Source organism: Rhinolophus sinicus, chromosome 4 (assembly GCF_057876585.1).
Source record: "Rhinolophus sinicus isolate RSI-liver-muscle chromosome 4, RSI-T2T, whole genome shotgun sequence".
NCBI lineage: Eukaryota > Metazoa > Chordata > Mammalia > Chiroptera > Rhinolophidae > Rhinolophus > Rhinolophus sinicus.
This window is the reverse complement of record NC_142504.1, coordinates 1,663,759-1,681,789: the sequence shown is the minus strand read 5'-3', so window position 1 is coordinate 1,681,789 and position 18,031 is coordinate 1,663,759. Positions and strand designations below refer to the sequence as shown.

General features: G+C 48.6%; 1 protein-coding gene across 2 annotated transcripts in view; it reads right to left on the bottom strand.

The window, feature by feature from the left end:
* Positions 1–18,031, bottom strand: part of ABCA13 (ATP binding cassette subfamily A member 13) — a 195,550-nt gene that overhangs the window by 161,400 nt on the left and 16,119 nt on the right. For both annotated transcript variants that reach the window (XM_088797636.1, XM_074341068.2), the window contains 7 exons: positions 15,615–15,778; positions 14,822–14,901; positions 14,057–14,178; positions 7,331–7,525; positions 5,808–5,972; positions 4,722–4,899; positions 3,272–3,411 (listed from right to left, as the gene is read on the bottom strand). In XM_088797636.1, the coding sequence (XP_088653762.1) occupies positions 3,272–3,411; positions 4,722–4,899; positions 5,808–5,972; positions 7,331–7,525; positions 14,057–14,178; positions 14,822–14,901; positions 15,615–15,778 (1,044 nt within the window). The remainder of the gene's footprint in view (positions 1–3,271; positions 3,412–4,721; positions 4,900–5,807; positions 5,973–7,330; positions 7,526–14,056; positions 14,179–14,821; positions 14,902–15,614; positions 15,779–18,031) is intronic.

The window sequence follows — 18,031 nt, the reverse complement described above, 5'->3', positions numbered from 1 at the left end:
TTAAAAACCAGGAGGGAGCAAACAAGAGAGAAAAATAAAATTCTATAAAAGAAATTCCTTTGGTAAAAGAGGAAAAAAGATCACAAGAACAATTTCAAAACTATAAAGATGACAAAACTGACAGTAAACTTGCCAGTTATGACAATAACTTTGAATAGGAAAAAAGTCCTAATTCAAAAAGGCTAATATTTTCAGATCCGTTTAGTAAAGTTAGTCAATAAATATTTATAGAGGGTCTGTGAGCCAGGCTCAGAAGCAGGTGCTAAAAATGCAGTTAGGAATGAAATAAAACTGTTTTCCTAAATAAGATTATGTTCTATTGCAGAGACAAAACTATCAAAGCCAACTGTATTTTTATATTGGATCCAAAAAAGGTTTTAAAAATCAAGCAAAACCAAAAAAGCTATAAATGTTAATAGCAAACAAAGTCATGCCAAAAAGGATCAATGAAACAAAGATTGTTTTGTTACGAAAAAAGTTTACAACTCGCAATGGTGAGTATTTATGCCCCCAGTGGCATATCATTAAAAGACATAAAGTAAATGCAACTAGAAATAAGGAAAGGATTTGATAAGAATTGAATAGCAGGAGACATTAATATACTGCGCTGAGCCTTTGCAAGATCAGGCAGAGAGGACTTAAAAAATTATGAGGGTAAAGGGCATCAAATATATGGTGATGGAAAGAGAACTGACTCTGGGTGGTGAGCACACAGTGTGATATATAGATGATGTATTACAGAACTGTATGCCTGAAACCTATGTAACTTTACTAACAATTGTCACCCCAATAAACTTTAATTAAAAAAACAAATCAAGTGGCGAACAAGACCCCCCTTTGGGTCTGAAACCCTGGCTCTGACCCTCTTTGCTGAGTGGGTCTGTTGTCAACAGTCACCGAGGCAGAGCCTGCAGCTGGGGACAACAGCCTTGAGTCACATCCCCCAGCCAGTAAGAAGCAAGGAGGGGGCAGGACCAGTCTTAGTGGGGAGATAAGCAGACACACTCTGAAGGGTCCTAGAGTCACCTTCTCCTCGTCAGCACAGTAAAAACACTCCCCTGCAGAAACTTAAGACGCTAAGGAGACCTGCGAGGCATGAAGTAGCCAGAAGTGCACTGTGCAGGCAGGCACAGGTGAGGACCCACCTCCACACACTTTGGGGGCAGAAGGGGAAAGGGTGGCCCAACCCCAAGAGCCTATGAAGCCACAGTGCCTACAAGCCTGGGGTGGGGGGACACACAGTCTCCTCGGAGAGGGCTCTGCTCCGTGGGGTGTCAGGCTCCCCAGTAATACACCTTTCTCCCTGCACGACGTCCCACCCGATGTCCACCCACCCCTCTCCTGATGTCCACCCTGACAGCTGCAAGGACCCCTGCACCAGAACAGGTCTCAGCCAAGTGTAAACTCTCAGCTTGGAGAAAGCGGGGTAGGCTTGTATGAAGACCAGTCAGCACTCTAGTATCCGGGTGCCAGGCGGGGCACGCGGGAAACCTCAGCAAATGCCACCTCTGTGGGTCAAACCTGCAGAGATGCAAGGTGGCATGTGCTATAAGTGCAACCAATTAGAAGATCTATAAAAAATCTTAGATGTACAAACAAGGATATACGCACGTACACATTATATGTATATTTTATACAGCCAGTTATTGCAACTTAAATAGGTTAAAGTATTCTAATCTATCCTATATTCAAACCCTCACTTTTCAAGTGCCAAAGAGAAATTTACTAAAGCTAATAACGTACTAGGGCGCAAAGAAATTGCCAATAAAATCCCAAAATATATAAATTATTTAGGTGTGTATTATAAGATTAGAAATGCTTAGGAAAAGTTTGTATAAACATTTCTAAAATTAACAAATGAAAAAATTTAAACATAAATAACTCAATTACAGGACATTATTTGGAAATGATTATGTAGAAAATAATAATAAGGATATTAGCTGGATATAACCAAAATTCAGAGTCAAGTGTGTCTGTTATTAAATTACAGAGTGCAATTAATCAGCATGGCTTTCACTGAATGTATCCATAAAATTATAATACAGCAAATCTGAGGAAAGAACAAAGAAATTAATAAATATGAATTAAAAATAAATGACTTGGAGAAAAGGAAAAACAAGTACATGAGCGATTTCCCTAAACAAACAATAAAATACACAAATCTCAGCACAGTCTTATTTTAAATTATCTAAGATTTATTAAAATATTGGGCTGCATCTAAATATTAGTATTTGATATTAACTTAAAATTTCAAAACAACTGAAAACACTAATACCTAAATAATAAACAAAATATCTTAATTATATTAGGAAACAAAGCTACCAAATCTGAAAAGTCCCTATAACATATGCAAAGAAATGTTTTAAAGCAAAAGGAAGCTATCTCTGTGATGTTAGATCTGTAAATCTCAGTGGAACGTGTATTTTAGAAGAAAATGGCAGACTCCCCACGAGCTGTAGAAAGCCCTGGCACGGGACCACTCCAGCGATGACCCAGAGCAAAGAGCCCTCAAGGCACGAAGGGCATGCCCGCCAGAAGCTACCTGTGTTTAAGGGAAAGTTTGGAAGCTTATCGTGAACAGAACTTGCTACCTCGTCTTCTGCATTTGCCATGGGATCAGACCGTCCCCTGTCCACGGTGATGAGCTGCGGGCCCACCAGCCACCGTCAGACAGGAAACAAGACCCAGGAAAACACAGCGATAATTTCAAAGGGAGTGAAAGATGGGAGTAATAGTAGATCCTGCCGGGAGTAGTTTCCAGACGCTCAGCGAGGAAGGAAGGGAACATAAGCATTCAGATGAGCGCTATCTAACTTCCTCCTGGAGAAACCATTTTGGCAATTTCACCTGAGCTCATCATCCACGGGCAAAGCCCACAGCCTCTCAGAAAAGTCAGGGAGCGTCACTAACCCGACCACGAATCAGCAAGCCGACTGCTCCGCAATCACCAGACGTGCCAACCCAGCAGACCAGCACCTGTGCTCCAGGCTTCCTGGCCACCTGGAACGGTCCTCCCTGTCTAACTGTCCTCACTGCGGTGGCTACTCCACGGGGTGCCTCCTGCCTCCGCGTGTCCTCTGGGAGAAGGACTCTGCACACCCAAGTTTAACAACTGGAACACGGGAAAATCCCGGGCCAAAATGGACTGGAGGCAACATAAGAAAACTTTGGGTAATCCAGTCTCAATCACAATTCTATTAAATATTTTGAAGGATTCCTTCCTGATATAGTGCTTGTATGCTCAGTCAGATGCTCATTCGCTCAAACTTACCTTCTGAATGACCTTATTAATCTCCGGGGTGTTTGGCGTGTACAGTATTTTTCCGTGTAGTATAGGTTTCAGGAAGGACCACACCAAAGCGCCATTTGGAGACTGTAGAATTTCCTGATAAAGCTTCAAGCAAAATGGAGCTGTCACAATTTAAAAAAAAAAAAGTCACTCAAAATATAGGGTGCTTGGTTAGTAGGGAAATCCATTTACATACCCACAACGCCTCACTTTCCAACTAGTGGTTGGTACGTACTTTTTATGACACAATTCTGCGTTTGGGCAGTAAATTCAGGCATGATTTTTCTTGACTCTGTTTTAGTGGTTCTTGTCTCCTGAGAAACTTCAAGATACCACGCTCACTTCAATAATTTGAAAGAAAGTATGACCACGATATTTTCAGACTAAGTTGTCGATAAGAGGACTAAATGAAGACCAAGATCCCTGACTCTGAAAACAGTGATGAAAACAAGGAATACGTCTGGTTTTTAACCTAGAAAATCTTCAACAGTTCAGTACTGAGACCGGAATTAGGTTTTTCTTATGCAATCAGCTTTGTAGACTGCTACTGAACTCTCTTTGCTACACGATACAGAGCTACTGAACTTCCTGCTTCGCCACATTAAATGGCCTTGTTTTCCCTCAGACACTCAATTCCCCACGGTGGCTTTCATCATGGGTGGGTGCGAGCTGGTTCAAGAGAAGGTTTACTCAACTCAACCGACAGGCAGCTCGTGAAAGTGGGTTCTTCACCAGAGCGACTGGTGATCAAACACAGAGGGGGCCAAAAACATGTCTACACATTTTAAGAAGGGAAAGAAACTGTATTAAAACTGCAATACTCACTATGTACTGCTAACAAAATATGAATACAAAGTCACGTGTATACCTTTTTTTGGCAGCCCCGCTATATACCTAGTGACAAATACTTGCATTTGGCTAGTTCTTTCACCCCCGAGGAGAACATTAAAATGGGAATATTATCTTAGCCTTGACACCCCGATGCCAGACACCCCCGGTGTGAAGGTTCTGCTGTGATTATTTCCACTACTAATTTCGTCTTCCCAAATTCACCATTTGCAAAGAAAAACAAGTTATTTTTATTCAGAAAGCACCACAAAATCAATAGGAATAATCCCATAAAATATCAATTAAGAGCATGACCACACAATGAATTTAAAGCATTCATTAGAGATCTTGTCTTACTGGGATTTTAACACCTTATACATTAAATTATAAACTTGATATAGACGGTCACAATTTTGATTTCAGAAAAGACATAGAATATGTATGTACAACTGCATGCTGACATTTAGTGAACACAAAAAACGAAGGTTAGGAGGTAGAACAGGAAATTCTTTGCCGGTACGGACCCCCCTTCTCTGCAGACAGCGTGCTCCCTAAAAAGCAGGGCTAAGGATGAAAATGCAAACATGATTTACTGTTTCCTTACTTGAGTCTTTGGGAATGTTGAATTTTTCTTTGTCATCTCCCAGGAGTTCGTGAACTCTGGGCAAGTTCATCAACGTATGAGAATTGCTAAGGAAAGACGCCTGCTCCTGGCAAACCATCTTCATCACAGACTGGAGAGAACCAAAGGCTGTACTTCGGGCCTGGCCACTGTGCGGAGCCTGAGAACAGGTGAGAAACACACGTCAGGGAGGCAGTAACTCGGAAGGATGCACTCCAGGCTTCTGAGAGCGGCCCTGCTCCCCCTAAATGCACAGGACGCCCAGCAAGCACCAGGCTGGGAGCTCAGCCTTTCTGTCCTTGGAATACCATGCAAGTCACTGCAAGTCTGGGACATAGCTGGTAGGAGAGGACAATGTCACACACACACACACACACACACACACACACCAGCAAATCCTTGTTGTTTGTCCAGTGATAAATTATTAACCCATAAAACTTCACTAACTCACACTAATTAATACTGTAATGTTTGTCTTCACTGCCAGGTTGCCCAGACACCTGACCGCTCTCCAAATCAGCCCTGGGCTGATGGGCACACAGATGCCCTACCTCTAGGGCCGCTCTGAGGACTCTGCCCCCCTGACCCCTCCCTCAGCCCGGTGTCCACATGTCCCCACACACCCCCTCTCCCATCACGTCCATCCCAGGCCGAGTTCAAGCAGAAATGAGCACCACCCCACCAACCACATTCAAGGTTGTGCTTGTATTTGCAGAAATGATCTGTAATTTGTAAGCCAATTATTTATATGTAAATAAATGTCTTAGGCTTTTGAAAGCAATTTGCTCTCTGAATTAAGTTCAACAGTCCCTTGGAATCTCATTTGTGCTAACAATGGATTTAGTGATTTCTGGCCTCACAGTCCACACGACAAATGAACCTGCCAGTCTCCAAGCGGGTAGATGCAGGTAAATAAAGCCTCTTGTGGGTTTTTAGGGACATGCCAGGCCTGCTCCAGAGCCCTTAAAAGGCATGTCTGCCCCCAAATTGGGTGGTCTCGGGCCATGTTACAAGACAAGTGCAGGCCCAAGGAACAGAGGCCCAACACATCTGATTATAAATACACACCTGGTGAAAGCCAGACGCCTCCAGCAAGGCCGGGATTTTCAACCCATGAAGAAACTCTGGGAGGTGTTCCAGGACGCGGCCGGCTTTGGGGAGCAGGCGGCTGAGCCTGGAGACCACGTCCAGCAGGGAGCTGAGCATGCCGCTGGCTTCGGCCGGTATCAGGGTCTCAAAGGAAAAAGCAAAACACAAAATAAGCAACGCGGAGTTTTCTACTCCCACGTGTGTCACTCGAGCCAAGAGAACAGGGCTGACTGTACTCTCTCTTGAGCTTGGGGGCATCTCTGTTGGGCTACAGGGAGGTCCTCTTTACCAGGGTCCACATGGCTCAGTTTTGGAGAACGCCAACGTGTACCAGCATCATTACAACGCAAACCAGGAACAGATGCAATCTGTTCTTAAAACGCAATGCATTTTCAAACTATTAGGTTGGCGCAAAAGTGATTGCGGTTTAAAAGGTCAAAAATCACTGAAAAACCCCAATTACTTTTGCACCAACCTAATACCATGTTTTCCTGAAAATAAGACCTAGCCAGAGAATCAGCTCTAATGTGTCTTTTGGAGCAAAAATTAATATAACATCCGATCTTACATTGTATTATATTACATAAGACCGGGTCTTGTATTATAGTAAAGTAAGACCGGGTCTTATATTAATTTTTGCTCCAAAAGACTCATTAGAACTGATTGTCCAGCTAGGTCTTATTTTCAGGGAAATACGGTAGAAAGTCCCTGAGGGTAGTTTCTAGAAACTTCAGTCAAGATCTGAACAGTAGATGCCAGAAGATGGAGAAGCTTCTGGAAAAGGCAGAGCAAGAGCAGAGGACCAGGTGGACACCGGTATACAGCACACCGCTGTCTGCGAAGGGTTAATTCGTGCCTGCCCGTGGGCTGCCTGTCGTGCCCGACCACTGTCACCCCTTAGCCGACCTCTGTACTGTCCTCAGGTTTCCCCAGCCCTCCCACCTTCACCCCACTGTGTGGAGTGTGGGGAGGACAGGTAATGAATGAGCTGGTGCACACAGGACGTGGGGCTGACCCCAGGTGCCCTCTATCTGCACACCTGCTCCTGGGCAGGCCCCATCAGAGGAGGACACGTCACCCTCCCGGGACAGAGTCCATGTGTCCCAGGACATAATAGGCGGCAGAGGCCAAGGAGGGGCAGCTGTGAGTGGCCAGCAGAACCCAGATCCCCAGATGCACCCCAGGAAGGTGGTCCTCAAAGAGAGGGGACCAAGCACAGGGCTTAGGTGACATTTTTCACCGTTAGTCCTTCTGTGTTGAGCATGTTGACTGCCACCAGTGCCGTGTCAAACGCCATGATGGGCGTGACTGCACGGACCCCCAAAAAACCTCCTGGACGCCCCTTGGTCCCGAGCCCCACCCCAGAGTCAGTGCACAGAAGACACAGAGATTGGCCCAGGCACCGTGGTCTGCACCTGTCTGCCCGCCGCAGTGCCTCACCTGCCCACCCACGGAAGCCCCTGCAGACATCGCACACGCCACGCGCAGCGGTCACCCCTTACTTTGTAGATTAAATTCCGCAGGTCCAGGTTCCGGCTCATGGACATGATGAGAGCGTACGCCTGGGTCCCGGGCAGGCCACACAGCTCCCTCACTGCAAACCAAGACGCTTCGTCCTCGGGGAGCACCAGCAGGAGGCGAAGCACGTCCCGGTCACATCGCCCAGACAAGGCCACCGTGAGGGCACTCGCGAGAACCTGTTTCAGAGCATGACAGTCAGACAGGACTACACCTGAGATGGGCAGCCCCCCAGACCCAAGGTGGGGCCCTGCAAGCCCATTTCCCCAAAATGCTGAGGATTCAGCAGTTCAGTTTCATACATTCTGAATGAAAACATTTCTAAAACATGCACGTAAGTATCTGACTTAAGCAATCTGCGCTTTCTGATGCCTCAGGAGCTGCGTGCACGGCCAACCTTCCTGCGCTGCCTGGCCCAGCCCCCCTCCCCCACCAGCTACTCTCAGATGGAACGTTTGCATCTCTTCTTCTGGCGTAAAGTCCCCACCTCTGTTCAGGTCACCAGCTTTCACTCCTCACTGGTACCAGCATGGAACCAGTTTTTCCTCCTCCATTTCCAAATTGAAAACCAGATTTCCAAGTTGTTATAATTTTTGAAAAGAAAAAGCAAACCAATTCAGAAGGAGCAACTGAGGACAAGTTGTGTCCGTGTCCAGTTTATTGGTGTCACACAGAAGAGGGAAAGGATCCGAGCTGTGTCTCCACGTGGGGAGGACTTTCAGCTAACGACCTTCATAAGGTGACAAATTATACAGCCACATAAAATTTTAGAAACACCTGAGATGTGTGGCCTGTAAACGCTTATACTCATATGGATAGAACTGCTGTGAAAGTGCAGCCCCACTCAGCCCCTTGTGAACACAAGCTATTGTTCGTTTATCAGGAGACTTGCAAACAGGCAGAGCTCACCAAATGCTTTCATATAATGTCATAAAATGCCAAAAAGTCATTAGGAAATAGAACAGTGTATCTGTCGGGGTTCTGCAGAAAAACAGAATCGACAGGATGTGCATATACACAGAGATTTTTCCTTTAAGGAATGGGCTCAAATAATTGTGGGGCCTCGCAAGCCCCAAACCTATCAGGGGAGTGGACACACAGGAGACCCCAGACAGAGCTGATGCTGCAGCTCAGGCCCAAGGCATCTGGAGGCTGAACCCCCTCCTCTTCGGAGACCCATCTTTTCTGTTAAGCCCTTCGACTGATTTCATGAGGCCCACCCTCCTAATGGAGGGCAATCTGCTTTACTCAGCTTCCACTGATTAAAATGTTAATCTCATCTTGGAAAAAAATTAAAAAAATTTTAGCTTTGGTGTTTGACCAAATATCTGGGTACTATGGCCCAGCCAAGTTGACATTTAAATTAACCGTCACAAATGGTTAGGATATTCTAATATGCTGAAATATGTGTTGAATCTTACAGAGAAATGTGTTGTTTTCAGGCCAAACAACCAAGAATCCCTTTCTTCGCATGGGACTCTGTGGTACAGACACACCTTAGTGCCGCGGCTTTCAAATGTGCAGGGGAGGGTAGATGTATTTGGGGGAAGGGTTTGCCAAGAGGAGGCAGCAATGGGGGAGCGGGGTACAGACAGCCACCCTCTGCTTTGATCAGTCCATTAGATACGAAGTTTTCCTCGCACATGGAACTCATCCAGCCCACAACCCAGGGGGCGTCTCCTGGCTTTGTGTGGACACTGACCGGAACAGGCCACTAAGAGTCCGTCTGCATCTGCTGTGCAGCCTGGGTCTCAGCTGCCATCTGCACATCCCCTGGGGTCCCCACTAGGATCATATCCAACACATCTCTTAGAATTCAGTCCCCGGCAAAAATATTTCTCTTAAAACTGTGTACACCTCCTTTAACCAAGCAGGGACTTCCCACGCACCGTCACACGGAAACCCGACCGTCCCACGACACAGGCACATGCGGGGCACAGCAGCACCCCTCCTCTCTGGCTTCCCTACTTTACTCTTCGTCTTTTTTACATTTTACTATGTCCATTTTTCTTTTCTTTTTTTTTTAATTAAATTTATTGGGGTGACAATTGTTAGTAAAATTACATAGATTTCAGGTGTACAATTCTGTATTACATCATCTATAAATCCCATTGTGTGTTCATTTTTCTTGTTTGAAAGGCAGCTAAAGCCGATGGAAGCAGTTGGGAAACAAGAAACAAACGTAACACTCTGTTCTGTCGGGGTGGAAATATCGTGTACGAATCCTTTTTAAAGTAAAACAGGCATCTTTTGCTTAGGCTTTGCTTGGGCTGACAGAGTCAATTATCAGAAACACGAGGCTACGCTGTTGATGCTTTTCCTACATGGCCATTTTTGGCTGGGAAAATGGTCAGGAGCCAGGAATCCAGGCGGACAGCTCCCCCCAGGCGAGCCCAGGACGCACACGTACACGCATGCACACACTCTCAGACATTACTTACTTGGATTCACAGACTCCCTCTAAAAATGGAGATGGGCCCGAGGAGAGGTATTTGCATTTTTAGCAGGAGCTTGTTTACGGGGCATCTGCTGAAACCCAATTGTGTTCAGAGCAGCGCCAAGAAGATGACATTGGTTTTGCCCAACTGGTAATGTTAGGCTGAGGGGTAGGGGAGCCCGTGAGGGATTGCTGTCCTCAGCCTCTTTACGACCAGAATGGAGCCCTGACAGTGCTGTGGACGAACTGGGAGTAGCAGGGAAAGTGACGAGACCATATCAGAATTTCTGAGACAAAGAAAGTGAGAGCAGGACAGACATTTAAAAACCAGGTCTTCCACGTCTGGTCAGAGAGGAGCAGTGTGGCTCTCTGCTCCCAGTGTGCGGCTGGGCGCAGATCTGCTCTCACGAGGAGGAGGCACGGGCAGAGCGAGTACGGGGGCAGGAGGAAGCTCTGAGGACCTTGCCTGAAAATGCTGTCTGGAAGGACAGACACCGCAGGGCAGAAGGATGGTGGGACAAGGTAGGAAGGGTCTAGAGTGAGGCAGCGTCAGCTGGACCCTAACTCCATCTCTTACTGTGTGACCTCCCAGAGGTTCCTCAATGTCTGCAAGCCTCAGTTGCTTTGTCCCTACAGTGGAGGTTGTAAGACCCAAAAGCACCCCACAGGGAGAACTGAATGAGGTCACTGTATGAGGCTCCTGGCAGGGACAGTGCAGCTCAGTGCCCAGGAGCCACCACTATCACCACCATCACCACCACTATCAACACCATTACTACCATCAGCAGAAACACAGTGTCGACTTACAGGAAATTTGAAGAAAGATGAGTAACAATTAGGTGGGTTTATTGATTGAAAATTATTAAATTTAAGAGAGAGAGAGAGAGAGAGAGAGAGAGAACGTAAAGCTACTTAATCCCTTCTTTGCTTCCTTATTCCCAGAGAGAACAGTCTCCACATTGGAGAGGGTCAAACAGCATATTCAAGATGCCTGTGGGCCGGTCAACGCCCACTCCCGCCCCCACACTCAGCCCTGCAATGAAGCCCCAGGCACCCTGGCACCCCGGCTGGCCACAGGTCTGCAGGGATGGCCACAGTTGCTGCCTGGCACTCTCTGTCTCCATTTCCAGTACCTTCTCTCCTTCCAAGGCTTCAGACTTGATAACAGTTTTGCCATCTATAGTATTTAAGAAGTCATTTAGTTTTGGAGGAATTTAGTTTTGTTTCGTACAGTAGGCTTTAGAAATCACCAACAGATAACACCATCAATCCTGGATGATTTCTGATCATGGCTTACCCATGAGCCCTTGAATAAAACAGCAGTTGCCAGAAACCATGTTGATAGAGTCACCATAAAGCAGCCCTGTCATTACAAGGTGACTTTCTTTGGACTGCAGAGTTACTAGGCTAGTAAGTTACAAGGACCCCAGACAGACAAGCTGTGGCTGACTAAAGGGCCCGGAGAGATGTAAAGCATGTGAGTGGGACCTCCCGGACCATGGTCAGCCCCGTGCATTAACAACCTGTGGGAAAATACGCACAATGTGCTCATCTCCTTGGTGACTGACAAGGTCGGGAGAGACAGTTAAACGACACTTGGAAAAGTAGTCATGACTGAAAATACCTTGGAGGTTAGACTAATCAGCTAGAATGAGCAAGTACTTTTGCAGAGATCAATGCAAATCCTGTAACTGAGGCTCAAAAATATTGACCTAATGCACATAGAAAAGATGTCCCCCATCACATGTCCCCACCACTGACACGCCACCGTACTGTGCTTCTCAGAACCTCACACGTGTATTCACTGAGTGTGCGACCCAGAGAACACGCTCCCCTGAGAGCAGGGAGCTGGGTCCCAGCACCTGGAAGTCCCCTGACAGGAAGGAAGATTCTAAGTAAACGAATCAATGAGGGGCTTGCAGTTTTCCCAAGGCCCTAGTACCACTAAAAAGTGTTCCCTGCGGGCCACCAACAGCTGGACGGAGGATCTGATGTGATGAATTTGCCACTGACTGAAAGTACCGTGAACAATCCCAGGGAGAAAGGCACCAAAGTGGCCAGAAATAACATGGTGCTGCCTGCTGTCCACCTGACATTCTAGATGATTCTAGAGCCGAGTGTCATGGCTTAACCGAGCATGAGTTAGTCCCTTCGCCAGAATCTGTAGACGTGTGGCTCCGTGGATACGCTGCGCTACCAAAGCCAGTGGCTTCATCATTCACCGGAATCGCAAGAACGTAACCTTGTTAGTACCCCTTCCAGTGGCCTAACTGCCCAGCTACGGAGGCAACCATGGTGGCTCTGTGGGGACAGAGCCAGGAGAGCAGTTTCCAGGCTCTCGGCCTCACGTGGAAAGGTGCTCACTCAGGTAGTAAATGGCCATCAACTGTGATTGGATGGCCATCAGCTGTGACTGGTTGGTCATCAGCTGTACCCAGTGAGCCATTGGCCACTAATATAACTGCCGTGGCTGGGCTAGCAGGGACGGATTGTGGCTAGCAAGTGGGGTTGGTTGGTTGGCAGAGAAGCAGACGGCGGACTGCACCTCGTGTGGAGCCTGCTTCCTGTGTCTCCAACCCAGCCGCCAGCGAAACCATAGTGGCATAAACCCCCTATCTATGGCTCCGTGGGTGTCGTTTTTGGCCTTACCATGTCCTGCATTCTGTGCGGGGCGCGGGAGCAGAGACCCTACATGACAGCTTCCGTGTCAAGGACGTCGCACTGCCATCTACACGTCAGTAGCACTTTGCAGCACAGGCCTTCGCAGAGCACAGCCTCCATGGTGGGATGGCAGTGACACCTGGTGGCCAGCCACGTGCTTAATCAGACAGCAACATCAAACCCACGGTCCTAAAACGGGATTTCAGAACCGACTCTGCACAGCACTGCTAGTCAGGTACTTCAAGTAACTCGGACACCGCTCCATCGCCCTCTCACAAGTTCCTAAGGATTTCAAGCCAAACCTGATCATGTTGACATGCAAGACAGCAGGCCACCTGCATTCCCGCCATCTCCACACACGTGTGTGCTCCATCAGCCACCTGCGACAGCTGTCCCTCTACACACACGTGTGACTACCGTAAACCACTTGGTGATGCTGCAATTTGAATTTTGGATCCCTAGCTTCTAATCTACCTCTTTCTTAATACAGATTAACTCAATTAATTGATCTACTTGTCAAAGCTTGTGCTCAGCCCCCATTAACCAGAATCAACATGAAGTGTCTGTTGGGGCCCATCTGATTGTCAATAAAAATGTCCATTTGAGCGCCATCTTCATGGTTACTGCTTCTGGAAGCTTCTCTGCACAGGAAAGTAAAACCCCAACTAGAGGTGCTGAAAGGTACCTCAGAAAAGTACCTGTTAAGGGTCCAGGTGCTAGCTCCTGTGACCAACGTGAAATTCACCTGTCCCTGTCCTCTGTGGACGAACTGTGTCCTAACCCCACCCTTATTTCAGCTGTCTTTTCGGCCACCTTGGAGATGGCCCAGCCTGTCTCTGCTCACTGCCTCTCCGTCACCTCGGAGGTGGCCCAGCCTGTCACTGTTCACTGCCCCTCGGTCACCTCGGAGGTGGCCCAGTCTGTCACTGTTCACTGCCCCTCGGTCACCTCGGAGGTGGCCCAGCCTGTCTCTGCTCACTGCCTCTCGGTCACCTTGGAGGTGGCCCAGCCTGTCTCTGCTCACTGCCTCTCGGTCACCTTGGAGGTGGCCCAGTCTGTCACTGTTCACTGCCTCTCGGTCACCTTGGAGGTGGCCCAGCCTGTCTCTGCTCACTGCCTCTCCGTCACCTCAGAGGTAGCCCAGTCTGTCACTGTTCACTGCTGTCACAAACCCTACCACAGTACTCCATCAGAGTGCACACAATTACTCTCTACCGAAAGGAAATCATAGCTGATGTTTAGATAGTTTTAGATATTCTGTTTTTGTATGTTTTTGAGAATTTTGCAACCCTTACTTTGCCAAGCCCGGCCCCTCAGGGTGTCCTGCATCAGAGCTGGAAATCACTGGAATAAACACCATCACCAATTTTACCTTTTCTAACCCCAAATGAAGGCAATATTATGAAATTAAAGACCCCAAGATTTTGGCATCAGACAATGACATCCTTGGTTCCTCATTGTCTCATTTCCTTTCTGGCTCCAGTGGGGTCATTTGCACAGCAGCCCACACCCCCAGCCCTGGGAAAGAACGGGGGAGGCAGGGAGGGGGACACGGCCAGCAGCCCCCGGGCGGGAGCACTTGCCGGGGGAGCAGGGAGGAGCAGCACTGTACCTGCGAGTGGGAGACATTAGCTTCTAAAATACTATTGATAGTGTCGTCTGAGATGGGAATGGAGGACCGAAGCTCTTCTGTTACATCGGTGACATTCTTCATCAAATCTTTTACTTTCACATCTGAAAAACAACAAGAGAAAGGAAACTTTATCACAGTAAATGTTTGGGCTGTTATGACTGTGAAAACAAAATCTGACAGTAACACGTGGCGAGGGCCATTTCCCTCACCGTGTCCAGCCCATAATAAACACTAGATGGGGTTGCATCTCACTCTCTGTGAGGAACTGATAGGATTCATACGGAAAGGAAAGCAAAGCCCCAGTTAAGCGGTGTTTCCATCACCTGCTCACTCTCCGAGACCTGTGATTTCAGGGTTTCCTCCAGAGGGAGGGTTTCCTGGGGACCAGTGACCATGTGCCACCATAGTCACTTGTCCCTGTGCACCGCCCTCTCTCCCTTTAGCAAGAGAAGGGCCCAGGATTCTTCAGACCGGCGTGTTGGTGCAACGTGGAGCCTGGCGAGCTGCACAGACTGAAGACGAGGCTTGGGGACGCCAGTGGCTTGTCCAGGGCGAAACCCAGCCTGCAGAGCGTCCCTCCTCCCTCCTCGTGGTTGGGAACCCAGGGCTCGGGATGTGCGTCCTTAACCCCGAACACGTCAGACCAGTCAAGTTCTAAATTGTTATTCATCACAACAGCTCAACTATTCTTTCATGTTTTCTTTTGATAATACATTTGTGTGAGAAACGAAGTCACATACTCACCCACAGTTACTGTGAAATTGCTAAGAAAAGTCATAATCGGATTCCCGGAAAACAAAGTCTTTTCGAGGTTTTGGACCAACCTAAAACGGGAGAAAGTGAGAGCTAATTTAGGCGATGAAACACAGGAGACAGTGCTGGAGGCACTAGTACTGCCTGGAGATGAGCCGGACCCTAAGACAGCGTCTCCATCCGTCGCTCAGACGCTTGGACAGTGTCTCCCGACGCTCTGGGGAATGCCCGTTAGCATCTGATTCCAGCATTTGTTTCTCGGGGCCCCTGCCAGGTGGGATGAGGCCAGGGAGGGAGGAGGCTTCATAAGTGGCTTCTCACAAATGTGCAAAGAAAGGACAGAACAGATCCTGGCCTGCCCGAGAAGGCAGGCACCAACCGTGCAGTGGACACTGCTCTGTCTGTAAGTCACTGGCGAGCATAAGGGGCCTGATTCGCTTCCAGTGGCTTAAACACTCAGAGAACAGACCCAGATGCACCAAGGTGAAGTAATTGGAAACTTTTGTTTTTACACACACATCTAGTGCTGCCGTGTCGGCTCAGATCTCACTTGGAGCGACCGCCCTCATCACCCTGAAGCGGGCCTTACAGCTAACGCTGCTCCCACATCTTACAGTTTAAAACGTGAAGTCATATTAATAATCAAGGAAATGCACATATTAATAATCAATAAGTATATAATAGGACGTGGCACACATTACTGCCTGAAATTCACAATTTTAAAATGCAAGACATCCCCTTCATCAAGGAAAACTGGAGAAGGCGCGGGGCAAGCGTGACGTACGTGTGCACGCGCCAGGGGTCCCCGTCCAGGACGGGCTGGCACACACAGTCCTGGGCGCTGGTGGTTTCCAGGTCGCTCCTGAAGCATTCCAACGTGCTGGCAAGATTCCTGCTAAGACCCTCACAGTCTAGCGGACGGGGCGAGGACCACAACTTCTGCATTTCCTAGAAAACATCGCGATGATACAGTCAGAAACACACACTCGTTTGCATGAGCTCAAGGCTGATTTCCAGACACACGGGCGCCCTCACTGAGTGTCCCATGTCTCCAGCCCATTTTCCTCGGAACCAGCACAAATGAGGGCTCGACTCACTCCTGAGAACACAGGGAGGAGGCAGCCGGCTGCCCCGGGAAAGGGGCCTCTAGCCCCTCAGCTGTGACGACATGCCAACTACATCAGGTCTGCGCATTTATAACATCCTGTTCTGGATTTCACCCTGAAGTTTATCTGCACGATTTTGACACATGGGGTTGAGGAGGGAAAAAACGCACTCCGTCCCCAGTAGCAAGGAGGCTGGAGGGGAAGTCCCAGCATGGACACGTGGGGGGCAGGCCAGAGCACCCCGTGGCGAGGCTGCACATCACAGCCCTTCTCTCGCTGGACTGGGCCTGTGTTCATCTAGGAGCTGCTCCTGGAGCCACACTCAGCCCGCTCTACGGACCGGTCGCTGCCCCTGGGGGTCCCCAGGTCCAGACTGGGCAGGAAGCCGCATCCAGCCGGACTCCCAGCCACGCTCTCCAACGCAGCTCATCCCAGAGGTCAAGGGACTGTTGGGCACCTGTCATTTTTGAAATGTGATTTCTGAATCTCATCTAGCCCCCTACAGAGACCCTCTACTGTTCAGAGCGGCGGGGACGAGGGTCGGAGACGACACCTGAGCTCTCCTCATAGCACTTAGTTCGCTGAGACTTTCACTTCCAGGGCAATCCAATGTTGACACGAGAACACTGTGTTTGAATATTTAGATATTGAAAAACTAAACTGACATCGTGCCTGTTTACTGCCTTGCTGGGCAGATGGCACTTCACATGCCACAGCCCGGAAAGACTTGTGTTAGAAGCTCTCCTCTTAAAGACCTTGAAGCACAGAGACTCTGCATCCTGAGATAAGCCATTCTGTTTCTGTTATCAAAGGCGGAATTTCTGCTTCTTATCAAAACTCACCTAACTGGTGCTAGCCAGAATCGTTGACACACACACAATCATTTGAACTATAAATACGGTCTCTGAGGCCGTTGTTTTGAAAGCTAGAGGTTCTTGCTGTTTTATTATTGCAAACTTCACTCAGCACTCCAAGTTCTCTATCGGGGTTTGTTTTATGTCTCCACATTTAATACCTGACAGAGACCTGCCTGATGGTCCAAATAAATCCTGGTGACTCTTCCTTCAGACCCACCCAGGGCTGCCTGTGCGCACAGACCACGCCCCCGAGGCCTGGGGCTCACAGGCCCCACCCAGGACTCCCCACCTCCACCCGCAGCCCTCACTCCCTGCTCACGTTTCCACAGAGGGGAGGCTGCCTCTGCCCTCCCCACGTGGTCGGAGCAGAGCCTGACTATCCCTGGGCATCACCTTTCCTCTACTGCCTGTGAAAACCCAACACTCACATATGATTATGTGGAGTTACTAACACAAAAGCAACAGACAATATTCAGAACTGAACCTAGAAAAAAAGGAAGGTCTTCAGTCTGTCACTGGACAAATAGCAGCAGCCCAGGCAGGCCAGGTGTGCTGAGGGCCCAGCAGCTTTAATCCCAGGGTACGGGCATCCCCAGCAGGAGTCACACCTCTGGCTCGGCTTTAGCTGGAGGCCCTGATGGGCACCTGTCCAGATGAATCAAAAGGGAACTGCCACACTGGCCCCCACCAGCCACCAGCTCTGTGTACTTGTCCGTGTGTGCCTTTAGTCAGCGCCCATGATGGGCTGATACATGGTTAACCACTTGCTCTCTGGGGAAACAAGTCTCATCTGTAGGTTTGTCGGTGTCCAAGGTGTAGATGCTGCCACCATGGCCTCGTCAGGCTGCCAATGATGTCACCAGACACAACTGGGGGGAGACACGTGGTGCACACATGTGATGCTGCAGATACGACAGAGGTGAATAACCCCAGGACGGGCAACTACAATGCTGAACCAGCTGGGAGGTGACGCGACGTGCGTGCCCATCACACTTATTTAATCCTATGTTTATACAGTTTGATTTTTAACAATGTCTCTGTTTAACTTGCAAAGTCCCTGAAATTCGGCAGTCGGCTCATCACCCAGAGCATGTTTGGGGCCCCCCGAGAGGGCAGGGAGGGACTCACATGCACCCTGACTCCTGCATCACTGGCCGGCACAGGTGCCTGCTTGTCGGCCAGTGGAGGCGAATGCGCTGGCCCTGCATGGGCCACCGTAACCAACATGACATTCTCGG